The sequence below is a fragment of the Galeopterus variegatus genome, unplaced genomic scaffold (assembly GCF_000696425.1).
Source record: "Galeopterus variegatus unplaced genomic scaffold, G_variegatus-3.0.2 Scaffold347, whole genome shotgun sequence".
Classification (NCBI taxonomy): domain Eukaryota; kingdom Metazoa; phylum Chordata; class Mammalia; order Dermoptera; family Cynocephalidae; genus Galeopterus; species Galeopterus variegatus.
In genome coordinates this window covers 536,556-552,228 of record NW_007726458.1, presented here as the reverse complement: position 1 = coordinate 552,228, position 15,673 = coordinate 536,556, and the positions used below count along the sequence as shown (strand labels likewise).

Here is a 15,673-nt window from a genome sequence, read left to right as displayed (position 1 = left end):
CAGCGGGCGGGGCGCCGGGGTCCGACGGGGGGGCGGGCGGGGCGCCGGGTCCGAGGGGCCCGAGGGGCGTGTGTGAGGCGCTGTCGTGAGGGGCGTGCTCTCGGCCCGCTCTGAGGTGTGTGCGCGCAGTTCGCGCAGTTCTCGGTTCTAGGGCTCTGTGCGGTGTGGGTCCCAGCTGGGTGCACTTCAGCTCGGCAGTGCAAGTAATGAGAAGCCCATCGCCTGCCGCGGTCTCATAACCGAGTTAGGTCCTTTCTCCTCCTCTTCCTTGTCGTTGATGTTACTTCTGTTTTTATGAAATGCCATGAGCGTGCAGCACAGAAGCAAGAGTGACAGTACTTTTCTCTGAGTTATTCTAAGTGCTGCAGACATCCGAGTGAACTCTGACATCTGTTATTCCGTTTGATCCATGGCTATCATACATAACATTCCAGTTTTCCAAAGGGAGTGGCGTGAAGAAGATAGATTTTGTTTCCAGGCTTGGCTCTACAGCCAGATTTTAGAAAAAAAACATGTTTCTCTCCAAAATTATAGAAGTAATTTTGATATCTGAAAAATAAAGGAAAGAATAAACAATAAAACAACCGCCACCATAATTCCACAGTGCAGGGATAAACTGTTAATTTCTTGGCATGCCCCCTTCCTGTTTTTTTCCTGTGTGCTAGGGTACATATATATCCTTGGCATGGTTGTCTATATAATGGCATGACCTTGCCATGGTCATGCTGTCTATATAATTTTATTTAATGTTATATTGACAGTATTTTCTTATCCGCATCATTTAAAATACCTTTAGCAGCCAAACGTCTTCCCCATTCCAGCTCTCTCCCTCCTGGAAAGCGGATCATAACTCATCAGATGAGAAGACAAATTTATTTATTTATTTTAAATTTGTTTTTTAATTGAAACATAATTGATTATACATCTTTATCAGGTATTGAGTCGACTAGCAGTATTTGTGTACAATATGTGATGAGCGAATCAGTATTATTAACATGTTCATTATTACAAATCGTAATTATTTCCTTGTGTCCAAGAAGGAAAATTTGAAAGTCACCTGGTCTGCGCCACTGATTTTAATGTGGACACCTGTAGACACAGATGAACACAGAAGAGAGACCTGAAGAGACCTTCTGAACTCATTGCCAGACAGTTGGTAGGAGCAGTGAAGGGATGTGGACACCTCACAACCAGAGCAGGATTATGCTCATAGTCTGATGTTCAGTCTGCATGTGTTCCTAGTGTCCTATATGTATTCATGGCCACTAACCAGGCCTGGTGGCTGCAGGTAAAACCAGATTGTGGTCCCAATATTACTGGTCTTCCCATTCCCAACTTGTAGGTTTTGTTTTGGGAGTTTTAATTATTTAAGGAGCATTTTAATGATCTGTTATCCTATGCAATTACATGTTTATTCCTTACCACAGCATTCAGTCTGGGGTTGCTCATAGAACTTGTGGAAGGATGGAGAGGTTTATCACCTCCCAGAAGCCCTGGGTTCGCTGAGATAGCGGTGCAGAGTTAAAACCATGGGAGGAACAAGCCATTGGTAAATTGCACTCATCGATGACTATATCAGCTAGCTCAGCTCATTAGGAGCAGGGACTCTGGGCCAGTAGGGACCGAGGGCTCCCAGAGAGGATGTTGAGGTGCAGAGATGTGGAGAAGTCCCAGGTGACCAGTGTGTGATGGGGCCAGATTAGACCAGAGAATTGTGGTCCTCTCTATTGTCACAGTGGGATTCTCCTTATCTGTAACAAGAGGACTGAATGGATAACTTTGCAAACATCCTGTAGTTAAGACTTTCTGGAATAATGGTGCTAATTCACTGTGTGGCTCCTAACTGCTCAATCCCATCACCACCCTGAGGACTGGCCTTAGGAGCTCCACCTGGTCCTGGCATATCAGCTCCCTTTCTCTTCCTGCTTTTCTCTCTCTGTTTTGCCATACTTTTACTAGGGATTAATAGTGTACACCCTTAACAATAGGCCATGTTAGTTTTTGACCTTACTGTGTTTGCCTTGCTTCCCCATTAAGCTCTTCCATGGATAATAAGGGTCTTGCTCACTCATCACTGCTTCCCCAGGGCATATCTTAATTGCTTGGTGTATGCAATCGGCTCAGGGTACTGGCCTTTCTTATTTATAATTCCTGTTTTCTTCTGTTCTCTCACAGTCCCATCAGCACCAGCTATGAGCTGGGCTGCAGCCCGTACTTTGGCACCCTGTAAGGGCTGCCCACGAAGGAGAGAGAAAGGGAACTATACTGGGTTGGACAGTGTCCCCCCAAAATTCATATCCACCTGGAACCTGTGAATGTCAACCTTATTTGAAAACAGTCTTTGCAGATATAATAAATTAAAACAAGGTTATACTAGATTAGGGTGGGTCCTAATCCAGTGACTGTTGTCCTTCTAAGACAGCCATGTGAAGATACACAGGGAGAAGGAGGTCATGTGAAGACAGAGACAGATTAGAGTGATGCATCTACAAGCCAAGGAATGTTGGCAACCACCAGAACCTGGAAGAAACAAGGAAGATTCTTCCCTAGAGTGCCTGGAGGGAGTGTGGCCCTGCTGACACCTAAATGTTAGACTTCTGGCCTCCAGAACTGTGAGACAATAAATCTCTGTTGTTTAAGCCACGTTTTGTGGTTCTTTGTTACAGCAGCCCTAGCAAACTAATACAGGGATGAAGCCAAGAGGCTATGCCTCTTATTTTTAAAGCTGATCCACAAGACTATTAATAGAGTTCTTCACACTTTTGTGTCCTGAGCACAAAGCCGTGCTTTAGCACAGGTCTTGCTGTCTGATCATAGTGGTCAAGGTGCTGTTGTTTCCTAAGAACTGTCACTAACTGGACAGGAACATAGCTGCATGAACCTGCACAAACCTCTTCAACTTCAGAGCCAGGAACAAGTGCTGAAAGCTCAAGGGCTTGAGGGGTCCTGAGGTCCTCACACTGCCGGGGGAGGATAAGTCAGGCAGCGCTTTGTAGGGCTGCCCTGCCATTGTGAGCAGCCAAATGTGCAGTGCGCTATCTCCCACTGGTTCTACCTCTGTTTCAAATGGCTGTGGCAAGGCCTCATCATTGAGGGGAGAAGCCAGCTCTGAGCTGGCTATATGTTGTTACCTAACAAGTCTCTGTGAGTGAGGTGATTTTTATATGGATTTTTGAAAGCTGATTTTTAAGACCAAAAAAAAAAAGGCTGGCAAGTCCTTCAGATTCATTACCTCCTCCCCTATAGTCAGCCATGTCCGTGGGTTTTCTGCCTCTGTGTTGTATAGCACTTGAGGACCCAGGTCCTGATCTGTCTTTGTATGGCCTACTCTTATTCCTAAACATTTACTGGGCATCCGTGTGGGGACGGACCCAGTGCCAAGGACTGGGGGGTGGAGGTGAGAGCGAGCCATGTCCTTGGGACGCTCTGGGAGCCTGTGGGTGTGCTGTCCTGCTCTTTGTAGACACATTTGTTTCTCTTACTATCTCCATTTGACCAGTGCAGGAGGGAGGTTTAAAAACCAGGTTCTGCCCAAAGTCCTCTAGTCCTGAATAGGGCTTGAGGGAGCTGTAGTAGACGGAGGTTATTGAGGCTGGTCCTCTGTCTCCTCACCCACTCACTCTGGCAGCTGCCTTGACTCTGTGAGCTTTAGTTTGCCATCTGTAGAATCAGAGAAATGATAGAAATTGTCTCATAAAAGGTGTGTAGAGATTGCATGGTTGGTGCGGAGTGAGGGCTTACGAAAGCATTGACTGCTCCTGCTGCCAGTCACTGTGGTTGTTATAGGACTTAGAAGTATGTTAAATCTATGATTCCATGGGAGACTGGCTTCATTGGGATTGTTTACGGAATTCCTGGTTACATCGATATTATATGTATTTGTGTTTATATTGATATCTGTGTTTTATATATTGATATGTATCTGCCCTGAGTAAGTTTTCATATCAGAAAGAGACAAGGATAGAGAAACTTCTCTGTCATGCTGCTGAAAATCACACCTTTTGATCTGAGTAGCTTTAAAGTTTAATGAAAATGTACTCTAGGGTCAGGTCTCTTTATGCACCAACTGTGTTTATTCTTTGAGCCACTGTTGAGAGTAACTAGGGCTCGTTCAGGTGAGTGTGACAAAAGTCACTGCCCAGGAGCACTACCATTCTGCCACCAGTAACAAACACCAAAGCTGTATTGTTGGCTGAGGGAAAAGAAGGCCAGGCAAGGGGTAAGATGTGGCCGTGAAGTATGCTGTGGGGGGGCTGTGGCTGGGGTCTGTGGCACTTTAGAGGAGCAGTCAGGAGGCTCCAAAGTAAGAGCCTCTGTTCACAAAGAACGTGGAACAAAGCCCCTAACCAGCTTGTTATGCCTTCAGAAATGGTCAATTTGTCTTTTTTTGGTGGCTGGCCAGTTTGGGGATCCAAACCCTTGACTTTGGTGTTATAATGCAGTACTTTAACTAAGTGAACTAACCAGCCAGCCCCTAAAATGGTAAATTTTTAAAGAAAACAAGCAAATTCAAGGCCAAGAAACAGATCTGTGTGTGTGGTTTTAGGTTCAGTACCATGGAAATAATCAGGAGTGAGAACTTGAGATGACATTAAGATTGGGCATTCTTTTTTCTGTTCATAGCATTTCATGTTAAGCAGGCTGCAGTTGATTCTCATCTGGGTAAACGTCCCACTGCACCATGTGCACCTCATACATGTGGCAGCACCCAGATTGAGTGATTTTTTTTTTTTTCCTTTTTGTCTTTTTTCGTGTCCAGCAACGGACCGCAACCCTCAGTGTCGCGCCCATACCGGACTGGGACCGGCAACGGGATCGCAACCCTTGGTGCTGCGCCCGCCCCTCGCTCAGCCAGTGAGCGGGAACCGGTCTGTATGTGGGATCCGAACCCTCGGCGGGAGCGCCGCCGTGCTCCCAAGCAGCGCACTGTAGCAGTGCGCCACCGGGCCGGCCCAGATTGAGTGATTTTGAACAAGCTGGTAGCCTGCAGTTGTGTGGAAGGGCTCAGATAGTCAAGGGTGGTGGCCCAGTGAATGCACCATGCTTGGCTTGCAGCCCTCTCTGCTCTTCCAAACAACCGAGGCCCCTCCCGCCTCCCAGTCCTGCAGGTTCAGCCTGGTGCTGAAGGGCTGTCTGCAGGAGGAGGTGCTGATGCTGACTGGACTGCTTTTAGAGAGATGCCCCTTTTTTTCCTTTAGTACAGAAAGGCCTAGTCTCTATTCAGGGTTGAGGTCGTCAGGGTCATAAAGCAGAAAGATGACAGTAATGGCCTCATAAGAAAAGCTCTCACCTGGCTGGGAATGGAGTCACCCCTGAGATTTCTGACATTTTCCAAGTCAGAGGGTAGCACAGATGTGATGGGATGATAGAATACAGGTGCCAAATGCCTCTAGGCAAAAATCCCAGTTTTACTGGTTAGTCTCTAATGAGGTGTTCCATCTGTCACTTTGTCATACTTGCCACCACCGGTTTGCTTCTAGAGTGAAGTCTAAAGAAAGTGGGAAGGAGAAGACTCTTAAAAATGCCCTGAGAGAATTCCAGAATACTCTCCGAGTCACCTGGTGAGGGTGATGCAGTTACTTGCTGAGCTTAACCACAGACTAGGTTATCATGGATGACTTGGCAGCAGGGGTGTCAGGAGTCAGGGTGGGACCTGGTGTCTGGCCACGTCCCTGAGTTCTGCCAGTTCTTTCTTTCTTTTTCTTTCTTTCCTTCCTTCCTTCCTTCCTTCCTTCCTTCCTTCCTTCCTTCCTTCCTTCCTTCCTTCCTTCCTTCCTTCCTTCCTTCCTTCCTTCCTTCCTTCCTTCCTTCCTTCCTTCCTTCCTTCCTTCCTTCCTTCCTTCCTTTTCTTCCTTCCTTTTCTTCCTTCCTTTTCTTCCTTCCTTTTCTTCCTTTCTTTTTTTTCTTTCTTTCTTTCTTTTCTTTTCTTTCCGTGGCTGGCAGATACGGGGATCCGAATCTGTGACCTTGGTGTTATAAAGCTGTGCTCTAATGAACTGAGCTAGCTGGCCAGCCCCTATTTCTTAATCCCACTCTCAAAACAGTCCTGGCCATGCAACTCCTGGGTGTTTTCTTTCCCTTTGATGCGTTTGTACAAGGAAACAGCTGCAGTGTCCGTCAATTGGAGGTGTGGTCAATAAATCTGGAATCTATCATGGAATTCCAGGCTGCAGTTAAAAAGGAGGAGGCAGGTTTCTTTATGGTGCCGTGGAATAAAGTAGCTTATTAAGGAGGGAAAAAGCAAGGTAAGGAACAGCGTTGCTGTATGATCCATTTGTGTAAAACTACATGTATGTTATAGATGCTTATAAATGTTCTGGAAAGATATGTGCCCAAGTAATGAATAGTGGTTGTCTCTGGAGAGTGAAGTGGTGGGGAGGGGGGAGAAATTTTTGGTTTTCATTTTATTTCCTTTCGTATATTTGAATTTTTGTTTTTAGCAATGCACGTTATTTTTATGACTTAAAAAAGTTGCTTAAGAGATTAACAATTCAGCATTCCCTTAGTAATATGGCCTGGTATCTGGTTCCATTGTGGTGAGAAGATTCTAGGTTACCATTGTCTATCTCTCCTCACATTGTGTGGGAAGTAAGCAAATACCTGAGACAGAGGATCCTTTTCCTGCCACTTCCTCCTAGGGGAAGCTCAGGTTTGTCCCTGACTTTTCTTTTTCTTTTTTTTTTTTTTTCCTTTTTGTCTTTTTTTGTGACCGGCAATGGATCGCAACCCTCAGTGTCGCGCCCGTACCGGACTGGGACCGGCAATGGGATCGCAACCCTCAGTGTTGCTCCCGTGCCATGCTCAGCCACTGAGCAGCCGGTCTGCACGTGGGACCCGAACCCTCGGCGGGAGCGCCGCCACACTTCCCAAGCGGCACACTGTAGCAGTGTGCCACCGGGCCGGCCCTTGTCCCTGACTTTTCTGAAGCTGTTTCTTCATTTGTAGGGTGGACTGGTTGAGCCTGCTTCACCTCCCTCATGTACTGTTTATGTTGGAGGGTTCTTTAAAAATAGGAAAGCACAAATTTCAGTCTAGGTATTAAAAAATTGTAATTTTAAGGATTTTTTCTTTTTTGTGAAGAAGTAATTTGGGCCGGGTATATTAGTTTCCTAGAGCTGCTGTAACAACATAACAGTACGTATGTACCACATACTGGGGACTTAGAGCAACAGAAATTTAATTTTTCACAGTTCTAGAGGCCAGAAGCCTGAAATCAAGGTGTTGGCTCTCTCTCAAGGCTGCAGGGAGGACCCTTCTTGCCTCTTCCAGCTCCTGGTGGCGGCCAGCAGTCCGTGGTGTTACTTGGCTTCTGCATGCTCACTCCAATCTCTGTCTTCACGTGGACTTCTCTCATGTGTCTGTACAAATTTCTCTCCTTACAAGGACACTAGTGTTTGGATTAGGGCCCATTCTAATCCAGTGTGGCCTCATCTTAACTAATTACATCTGCAAAGAACCTATTTCTATGTAAGGTCCCATTCTCCGTTATTGGGGGTTAGGATGTGGACTTATCTTTTGGAGGCAACCCACATCAGGGGAGTTTCTACCCTTCCTGTGAAAGACGTGTTTGGAGGGCTGGTTGGTTAGCTCAGTTGGGTAGAGTGTGGTGCTGAGAACACCAAGGTCCAGGGTTCCATCCCTGTACTGGCCAGCCACCAAAAAAAAGAAAAAGTGTTCGTAATTGCCACTTTTAGTAATTTGATGACATAAAATCTAAACTTATGAACTTGTTTATGAAAACAGAATTTTAGACCAAGTTTTAGAACAACACTGTAGTCTGAAAAACTCCAAAGTTAATTAGTTCAAAAGCCTACGCTCCGGGCCGGCCCGTGGCTCACTCGGGAGAGTGCGGTGCTGATAACACCAAGGCCCCGGGTTCGGATCCCATATAGGGATGGCCGGTTCGCTCACTGGCTGAGCGTGGTGCTGACAACACCAAGTCAAGGGTTGAGATCCCCTTACCGGTCATCTTTTAAAAAAAAAAAAAAAAAAGCCTACGCTCCAAATTAGTGCATTTGTTACCTACAGATGGAGTGTCCATGCTGGATTTTCTTTTGCTTTGTGAACATTTGCTTTTAATATTGCTTCTTCTTCTTCTTCTTTTTTTTTTTTTTTAATTTGTGGCTGGCTGGTATGGGGATCCGAACCCTTGACCTTGGTGTTATAACACTGTTCTAACCAACTGAGTAACTGGCCAGCCCCTTGACATTGCTTCTTTTAATCAAACGAACTGTGCTTTTAAATCTTCCACTTAGGAAATTGAGAGACTTACTGAGCGACTAGAGGAAAAAGAGAGGGAGCTGCAGCAGCTGGTGAGCCAGCCGCAGTATGAGCGAGAGAAAGAAGTCGTCCTGCTACGGAGGAGCGTGGCCGAGAAGGAACGGGCCCGCGCTGCCAGTGATGTTCTGTGCCGCTCCTTGGCTGATGAGACCCACCAGCTGCGGAGGACACTGGCCGCCACTGCTCACATGTGCCAGCATCTGGCCAAGTGTCTGGATGAACAACAGAGCACACAGGGGACTACGGGGGAGAAAAGTCTTGATGAGGTAGGCCATGGTGTAACCAAATCATGGTGGAGACCCCGGTGTGGCAGGAGGCATGGCCTGCAGACCTCCCTTAATAATCATGGAGGTCGGGGGGTGCACCAGAACCCACTTCTGTTCTCAGTTACAAGAGTTAGCTGATGGGGCAAAGCTTGCCTACCCACGGGTTTCTCTTAGAATGATGGATCACGCGAAATGTGCTAGGAAAGCAGGGTGGCCTGCCTCACTGGCTCCAGCACTCAGCCTGTAGCTAACTCTGCACCTAGGTGGGGAGATGACACTTTTGTCTCATCTGCTTCATCTGAGGATGAGGGGGAAGCACTGGGCATGGAGGGGCTGCCCTGAGGAAGTCCTGTTGCATGTTGGGCAGATGAGGAAACAATACTGCTGGGGGAGGTGGTGTCTACAGATGCCACATGTGCAGGGGCCAGGCCCACAGCCACTGGAAGGATCATGAGTGCCACCCTTCTGCAGGCTCCATACATCTGAAGGGATAAGGGCTGGCCCAGTTGTGGGCCCTGTTCAGAGCCTAAACTGTCATCTCCAAAGCTGGCTTTTGGGCATGTCCTTGCCAGCAGCATGTCCTGCCACAAGCCAGTAGACCTGGCTGTCCTCAGGTCTGCAGCCTCCTTGTTGTCGAAGCAAGGGCAGAGAGCTGCTGTGTGTCTTATCACTGCAACCCCCAGCTGGGCACTGTGGGGTGGGGTGGCAGCAGGCAGAGAGCAGGGGCCAGGGGACATTGGGGCCAGGTGGCAGTGGGGGCCTGAGAAAGGGCTCATTGGGCCTTCAGGACAGGCTGGATCTGAGCTGTGGCTTTGTGAAAGAACTGGTGGGAAAAAGATGGACGGTGAGGATTTTAGCATCAGCAATCACATAGGGTGGTCATGGGAGGATGGGATGCACCCAGGACTGGGGGTAGGGGGTCATCTTCCTCCTGCTGGTGATCTGATCACCATGTGGTGATCTGTGTGGGGCAGACAGGGAAACGAGGCACATGGTTCACACCTCACCCTGGTTATGTGGTGGGTCATGCTGAGGCTGCATTTCACCCACACTGCCTGGCACAGGGCCTTTCGCTTGGGTCCTTTCTAGGCAGTTCTCCATGGCTGCAATAAGTTTAAGGATGAAACATGCACTCTGAGATGTTCTGGGGCAGGCAGGACATCCAGCTTCTAACGACAGTTTCACTGAAGTGCTCGTTGGGGAGAATATAGATCTGAGAACCACCCTTCTCAGTTGGGTGGATTCTGTGAAAAGGGAACCTCAGAAAGAACACACTGTGTTTCAGAAACCAAAAGAAAAGTGACATCTGGGAGGGGGAGGGGTGTCCTTGTGTGATTTTGAGTCATTGTGTCATTTCCCTCTGGGAATTTGGAAGTAGCCACACACAATGGTCAGCCTGAGGTGCGGGTGGGGCCAATGGTGGGGGAGCAGGTGCCTCATTACAGCCCCTAAATCCGAGTCACTTCTCACCTAAGTCATTCAGGGCTTCTGGTTTAGTCTGGGTTAGGACATTCACTTCCTTTGTCATTCGAGGGAAATTTTCAGAAATGATGTCACTGATACACAGCCCCCTGCACTGTTCGATGCATAGAATTTCTAGGGTATAAAAGGATGTTTCATGGGACTTTTTGGTTTGGTCTGCCAACTTTTGTTTGGGGTGGTTTGGGATGTGGCTTCTGTGACTGAATTCTTCGACCCTGCTGCATGAGGCACAGGTTAGACTGCCACATCCAGAATTGCCACAGTTGAGCAGATTATCTACAGAAAGGACGATGTCGTGGGCTCTGGAGGAGGTAAGCCCGGCCCATGGCCAGGCCCACCTGAGGCAGTTGGAAGGTCCCCTGGCTGGGGGTTCTCTAGTGCACAAGGGTTTAAGCTTCTGCACTCCCTACTGCCTGTGATAATGGCAAATTTCGGTGATAAGATTTTTTTGGATCTGGTGTGCTGATCCCTTTAGACTTTATGGCTTTAGAGGCTTAAATCTGGAATATCTGAAAGACAAACAGCTCAAACTGGTAGGTAGGATGGGAGAAGAAATGTCAAGGATGATGTGGTCTGGAGACCACTGCCCAGGCTGTGGCCAGGCCCCGATGGAGGGTGGGCCTAGGCAGGGTGAGGGTGGTCTTTTCTCCCTTCACCGCTGGGATTGGCGAGTCCTTTTCTGTTTCTGCTTTGTTTCTCCATCAAATGAACAGTCACCACCTGCTTGTTGCAGGAAGCCGTGACAATCTGTGGCCTCAGCCTCTAGATCTAGCTCTCTCTCTTCTTGCTGTACATGACAGTCATGTGTAATGACACAGTATCCTTTCTCTGTTTCTTCCTTGTGCAGCCAGAGCATACAGGCAGGGACACCTCTGTCCAGGTTGCTATTGAGAAGTTGCAGGAAGAAAATCGACTGTTAAAACAGAAGGTGACTCATGTGAGTGTCTCTAACATTTCATTCGAGAAGAACATTCGTGATTCTTTTCTCAGCCAATGCACAGAGGTTGCTCCTGCCCTCTGGCCACTTTGGTTTGATACACAGTCCCCAGAGACCCATCCTTTTTGCCTAAGAGGATGCACAGGACATGTCCTGTTTTTCTCCGTCCCCTCAAAATTAATCCCTAAATCGATAAGGGAAAACAGGAATTATTCTCAGGATGTACAGTTTTTTGTTTTTTTTTTTTCCTTTTTGTCTTTTTTCTTGTCCGGCAACGGATTGCAACCCTCAGTGTTGCGCCCGCACCTCGCTCAGCCAGTGAGCGGCTGGTCTGTACGTGGGATCCGAACCCTCGGCGGGAACGCCACCGCGCTCACAAGCAGCGCACTGTAGCAGTGCGCCACCGGGCCAGCCCGATGTACAGTTTTTAAGTTAGGAAAATTACACTAAGTCCACTTCTGTTTAAGATCATTGCTAGTGGGTGTCATCATGGTATCTCAGGATTCTCTGGTGGGCTCAGTGTCCCCTCTGCACACAACAGAGGGAGGCAACTTCCATTTAAGAGGAAAATCTCACTCCGTGAATTATTGCTGATAAATAGCTTCATGGTTGGGCATTGGCTTGAGCAGCTGTCTAAGCCTCCCGTGCCGGGAGCTTTCCGGCCCCGCCTCCTCAGGTGGAAGACCTCAACGCCAAGTGGCAGCGCTACGACGCTGGCCGGGACGAGTACGTGAGGGGGCTCCATGCGAAGCTGACGGGCCTGCAGGCCACCCATGAGCCTGAGCTGATGAGGAAGGAAATCTCCCGGCTCAACAGACAGTTGGAGGAGAAAATAAATGACCATGCAGAAGTGAAGCGGGAGCTGGCAGCCACCAGGATAGCCCAGGATGCCGCGCTGGAGCGGGTGCAGATGCTGGAGCAACAGGTGTGTTCCTTGGACTCTTTTTTTGGTGGCTGGTCAGTACGGGGATCTGAACCCTTCACCTTGGTGTTACCAGCGCCATGCTCTCCCAAGCAAGCCCCCGCCTCAGGCTCTTGGCAGCACTAATTGGACGTCTTCTTGCAGGCGGTGGCTGTGGTCCCCAGACAGGCTGGGCCGAGGGCTTATTGACGTTCAGCAAGCAGTGCTCATGGGGTGGGTGGGACTTTCAGCTGAGTGGGGACTTTCTCCTTCCTTGAACAGAAATGAGTGTCTTGTCTCTTTTCAGATTCTTGTTTACAAGGATGACTTCACGTCAGAAAGAGCAGATAGGGAACGGGCTCAAAGTAGGATTCAAGAACTGGAGGAAAGGGTCACTTCCTTGCTGCACCAAATGTCCTGGAGACAGGTAGAGTACAAGGGCATTTCTCCTCTTGCTTAGGCTTAGTGTTTTTGTTTTAGTTTTCATGAGTTTTGAGTGTTTCTGTGTCTGCCAAGATGCTGATTTGCTGGCGGTGAGGGTTGTAATGGGCCCTCCCAGCTCTGGGCAGAGCTACCCTGTCTAGTGCCTGGGTTGTGGTGATGGAAAACCTCCCTGTTGTACTTTGTTTAGTTGTTGGGGAGGTTGTCCTGTGTTAGCAGAGGTGGCTGTCCTACCTCCCAGTGCGTCACTGTCACGTGACCAGAGAGCATGTTCTGGGCCCCAGGTTCCCTACTGGGGAGCTCCATACATGTCTGATCCTCGCTGTGAGGCAGGGACCCCGGTTACCCTGTTACACAGAAGTAACACAGGCCTCAGGTGTCCAGCAACATCCCTTAGCCCAGCCCGTGCACATGGGTCAAGGCCTTGTAGGCTGGTGAGCCCTGCACCCTCCTCTGGGCCCACCCTCGGGAGTGCCTTAAGGTAGGCCTGGTGTGAGTTGGACCTGATGAAATTTCTCACCATGTGACCTGTGCTACCCATGTGCTTCTTGTCCTCTCCTCCACTGATAGACTTGTGCTCTGCAAAAATCCCAGGAGAGGTTTGTTTCTTTAGCCAGTTAGTGAGTACCTAATACATCTTTAGCCATGGGATAATCCGTGGGCCCCTCAAAGCACTTCTTTTCCTGACATGGACTGGATAGTAGTGGTGCCTCTGGGAATAGATGCATACACAGGGCTGGAGCAGGGGTTCTGAGCTGACCTTGGAGCTGCCCTTCACAGCAGGGTGTGAGCAGGGACCTAGGGGCTGTGGGGCCCACCCACACTGCCCTGTCCTGAGCATCTGCTGGGCCTTGTTGGTGGCTTCTGTTTCCCATCCCCTGCACGAGGGGCATGGATGAGTCATGGTGGACACTCTTTCTTCTATACTCTTGGACTAAGTCCACAGCAGGGGTCTGGACACAGGCAGCCGTTTTTACTTCTAAATGAAGCGGGGGATCCTGGTGAGGGCCTATGTCCCCTCAAGTCTACTGGCTGACAAGGAGGTGCCAGAAGGCTTTATTGTCCACAGCAGGCCCTGCCCAGAGCCCTTGCCCAGCCCCAGCAGCCTTCTTGGCATCACATAATGGAGTATGTGGGGGGTTGGGAAACAAATTCCTGGTTCTCATAAGGCCCCAGGACTGCAGGCCTAGGACGGATGTCCTCTCGCATGTCCCTCAGCAGGAGCAGGAGCATCTTCCAACATGGATGTGTGTGGGATTTCCTGAGCTTTGTTTTTGCTTATGGATTTTCCTGGGATTTGGTTTTGAATTTGGGTTTTCTGTCCTCCGTGAATGGGAGGAAGCACTGATTGGGACTGAAGGGGTCACAGTTGTATAATCGTGAGGATGGTGTCAGGTGGCCTCCAAGCACACTGGGGCCAGAGATCGACTGGAACTAGTTCCAGTCCTGCAGGCTGGAATTTGCCAAGGAATTCCTACTTAGCCTTAATGGCAGTATTCCTGGTGGGGACTGAGGCCTTTGCAGTTAAGTGGCCACTGTAGCCCGTGGCCCCTTGAGCATTCGGAGCACTGGCTGTTGCTCAGACCCTGGGTGGCACACCTGGGGACAGTGGTGCTGACGGTGTGAGTGATACCCTGCAGTCCCACTGACGAACATTCAAATTCAGATGCCAAGTGGACGCATCAAGGCTTACTGGAATGAAGTTTCCAAACAGGTAGTGATGTGCACTGTAGGCTGCAGTGCTTCGTGACGGATGTTGGGAGCACATGTGCCAAGTGGTGCCAGTCTGTACTCATTGGATAGTGAGGCCAAGCCAGGGACACCCCCTGCTGCCACTGGAGGCCTCCCTGAGGCCCAGAGTGTTCAGCCCAGAGGAGGTGCAGGGTGGGGTTGGGACTCAGTTTGACTGGCTCCCCACCCTGAACTCTGCCACCCCTACTCCATGGTGGCACATGGGGTATGTCATCGGGGCCAGCTTCTCGGTCAGGTTTCCTGTGGCTGACAGGTCCAGTTAGGCCTTCTGCCTAACTAACGGGGTGGAGAGTGGATCCCACTCGGGCCTGCTCCTTCAAGAGTATATGAGGGAGCTTGTGTGTGCTCTCTTTAGGCACTCGCTGAGCATCTCCTTGTCTGGATTCTGGGTATAGCAGGAAGCAAGCTGAGGGATTCAAGTTTCACTCAGGGACAGACAGAGTAACTTTGGTTGCTAGAACCTGAGACCTGGCTTTGCAACCTTCAGGACAGCTTGTATAAACACACCCTTGCCTTTTCTCCAGGACTCCCGAGAGCCAGGCCCCTGCAGGATTCATACTGGGAGCAAAACCACCAAGTACTTAGAGACTGATGCATTGGAGCTTGCGGTGCCTGATGGCTGGAGGCCTGGACCTGGGTCTCAGCGGCTGGAATCCCCTTCGGAGAGCAGGCACTTCAGCACAGCCCAGGGAGGCCAGGGCGACCTTCAGTGCCCTCACTGCCTGCGGTGCTTTGGTGACGAGCAGGGCGAAGAGTTCCTCAGGCATGTGGCTGAGTGCTGCCAGTGAGCTGGGACTTGCTTGTGCTCAAACGCAAGGAGTTGAGCTCTACTGAGATCTAGTGCCCCCAGAATGGGGTTGGGGCACTCTGATTATTCACCCCTTTGGCCATGGAACAGACTAGGTCAGAGGGAACTGCCGGTGGGGTTGGGAGCATTTGACTGGAGGAGGCCACAGTCCCGCCTCTCATGGAATTTGGGCTCCCAGATTGTCAGGCCGAAACTGTGAGCAATCAGGTGCAGAAATACTTACAGGCCAGCATGCTAGCCCTACCCCAGCCTGCATCTGGGGATGCTGCAGCTTGCCAGAAGGAGATGGCTGCTTGTGGGAGCCATGTGTGTGTTTCCCAGGGTGGAAGCTGCATCCTGTTCTGCGGAGTAAGGTGTCCCCCTGCTCCTGGGACTGGAAGGTTTGTAGAACAAAGCATTGCAGCTGCACATCACACCAGGGGGATGCCCCAACCACGGCAGAGCCACACATCTGCACTGAAAATTGTTGCACTGCAATGGCATTGTCATGTGTCTAGAAGTTAAAGCACATTTATTTCCTGCTCACTTATTTTTATAATAAATGTGCTTGCTACTATGACTACTCTGAGAATTTGTGTTGGGAGCTGAGGTGCAGAGACAGCTGCATTTTCAGTATGTGCAGGAGTTAGGCCACTTGGTGAGGAAAAACACTCCTGCTGTTTGCCACCTGCCAGGGACTGAGATGAGGGGATTGGTGGGAGTCCAGCTGGCCCTGCCTGTTGGGCACTGTGTGGGCAGAAGGCTGCCTGAGGACATGCAGGGAGGAAGTCTTCCATTTTAACCTTTTTGCTTTAGCAACCCCACAC

General features: G+C 49.6%; 1 protein-coding gene across 1 annotated transcript in view; it reads left to right on the top strand.

Moving 5' to 3' along the window:
- Positions 1–15,426, top strand: part of TNIP2 (TNFAIP3 interacting protein 2) — a 16,553-nt gene extending 1,127 nt beyond the window's left edge. The window contains exons 3-8 of the mRNA XM_008567814.1: positions 152–203; positions 8,256–8,546; positions 10,876–10,965; positions 11,642–11,890; positions 12,174–12,293; positions 14,584–15,426. Of these exons, the coding sequence (XP_008566036.1) occupies positions 152–203; positions 8,256–8,546; positions 10,876–10,965; positions 11,642–11,890; positions 12,174–12,293; positions 14,584–14,847 (1,066 nt within the window). The 3' untranslated portion in view covers positions 14,848–15,426. The remainder of the gene's footprint in view (positions 1–151; positions 204–8,255; positions 8,547–10,875; positions 10,966–11,641; positions 11,891–12,173; positions 12,294–14,583) is intronic.
- The last annotated feature ends 247 nt before the right edge of the window (positions 15,427–15,673 follow it).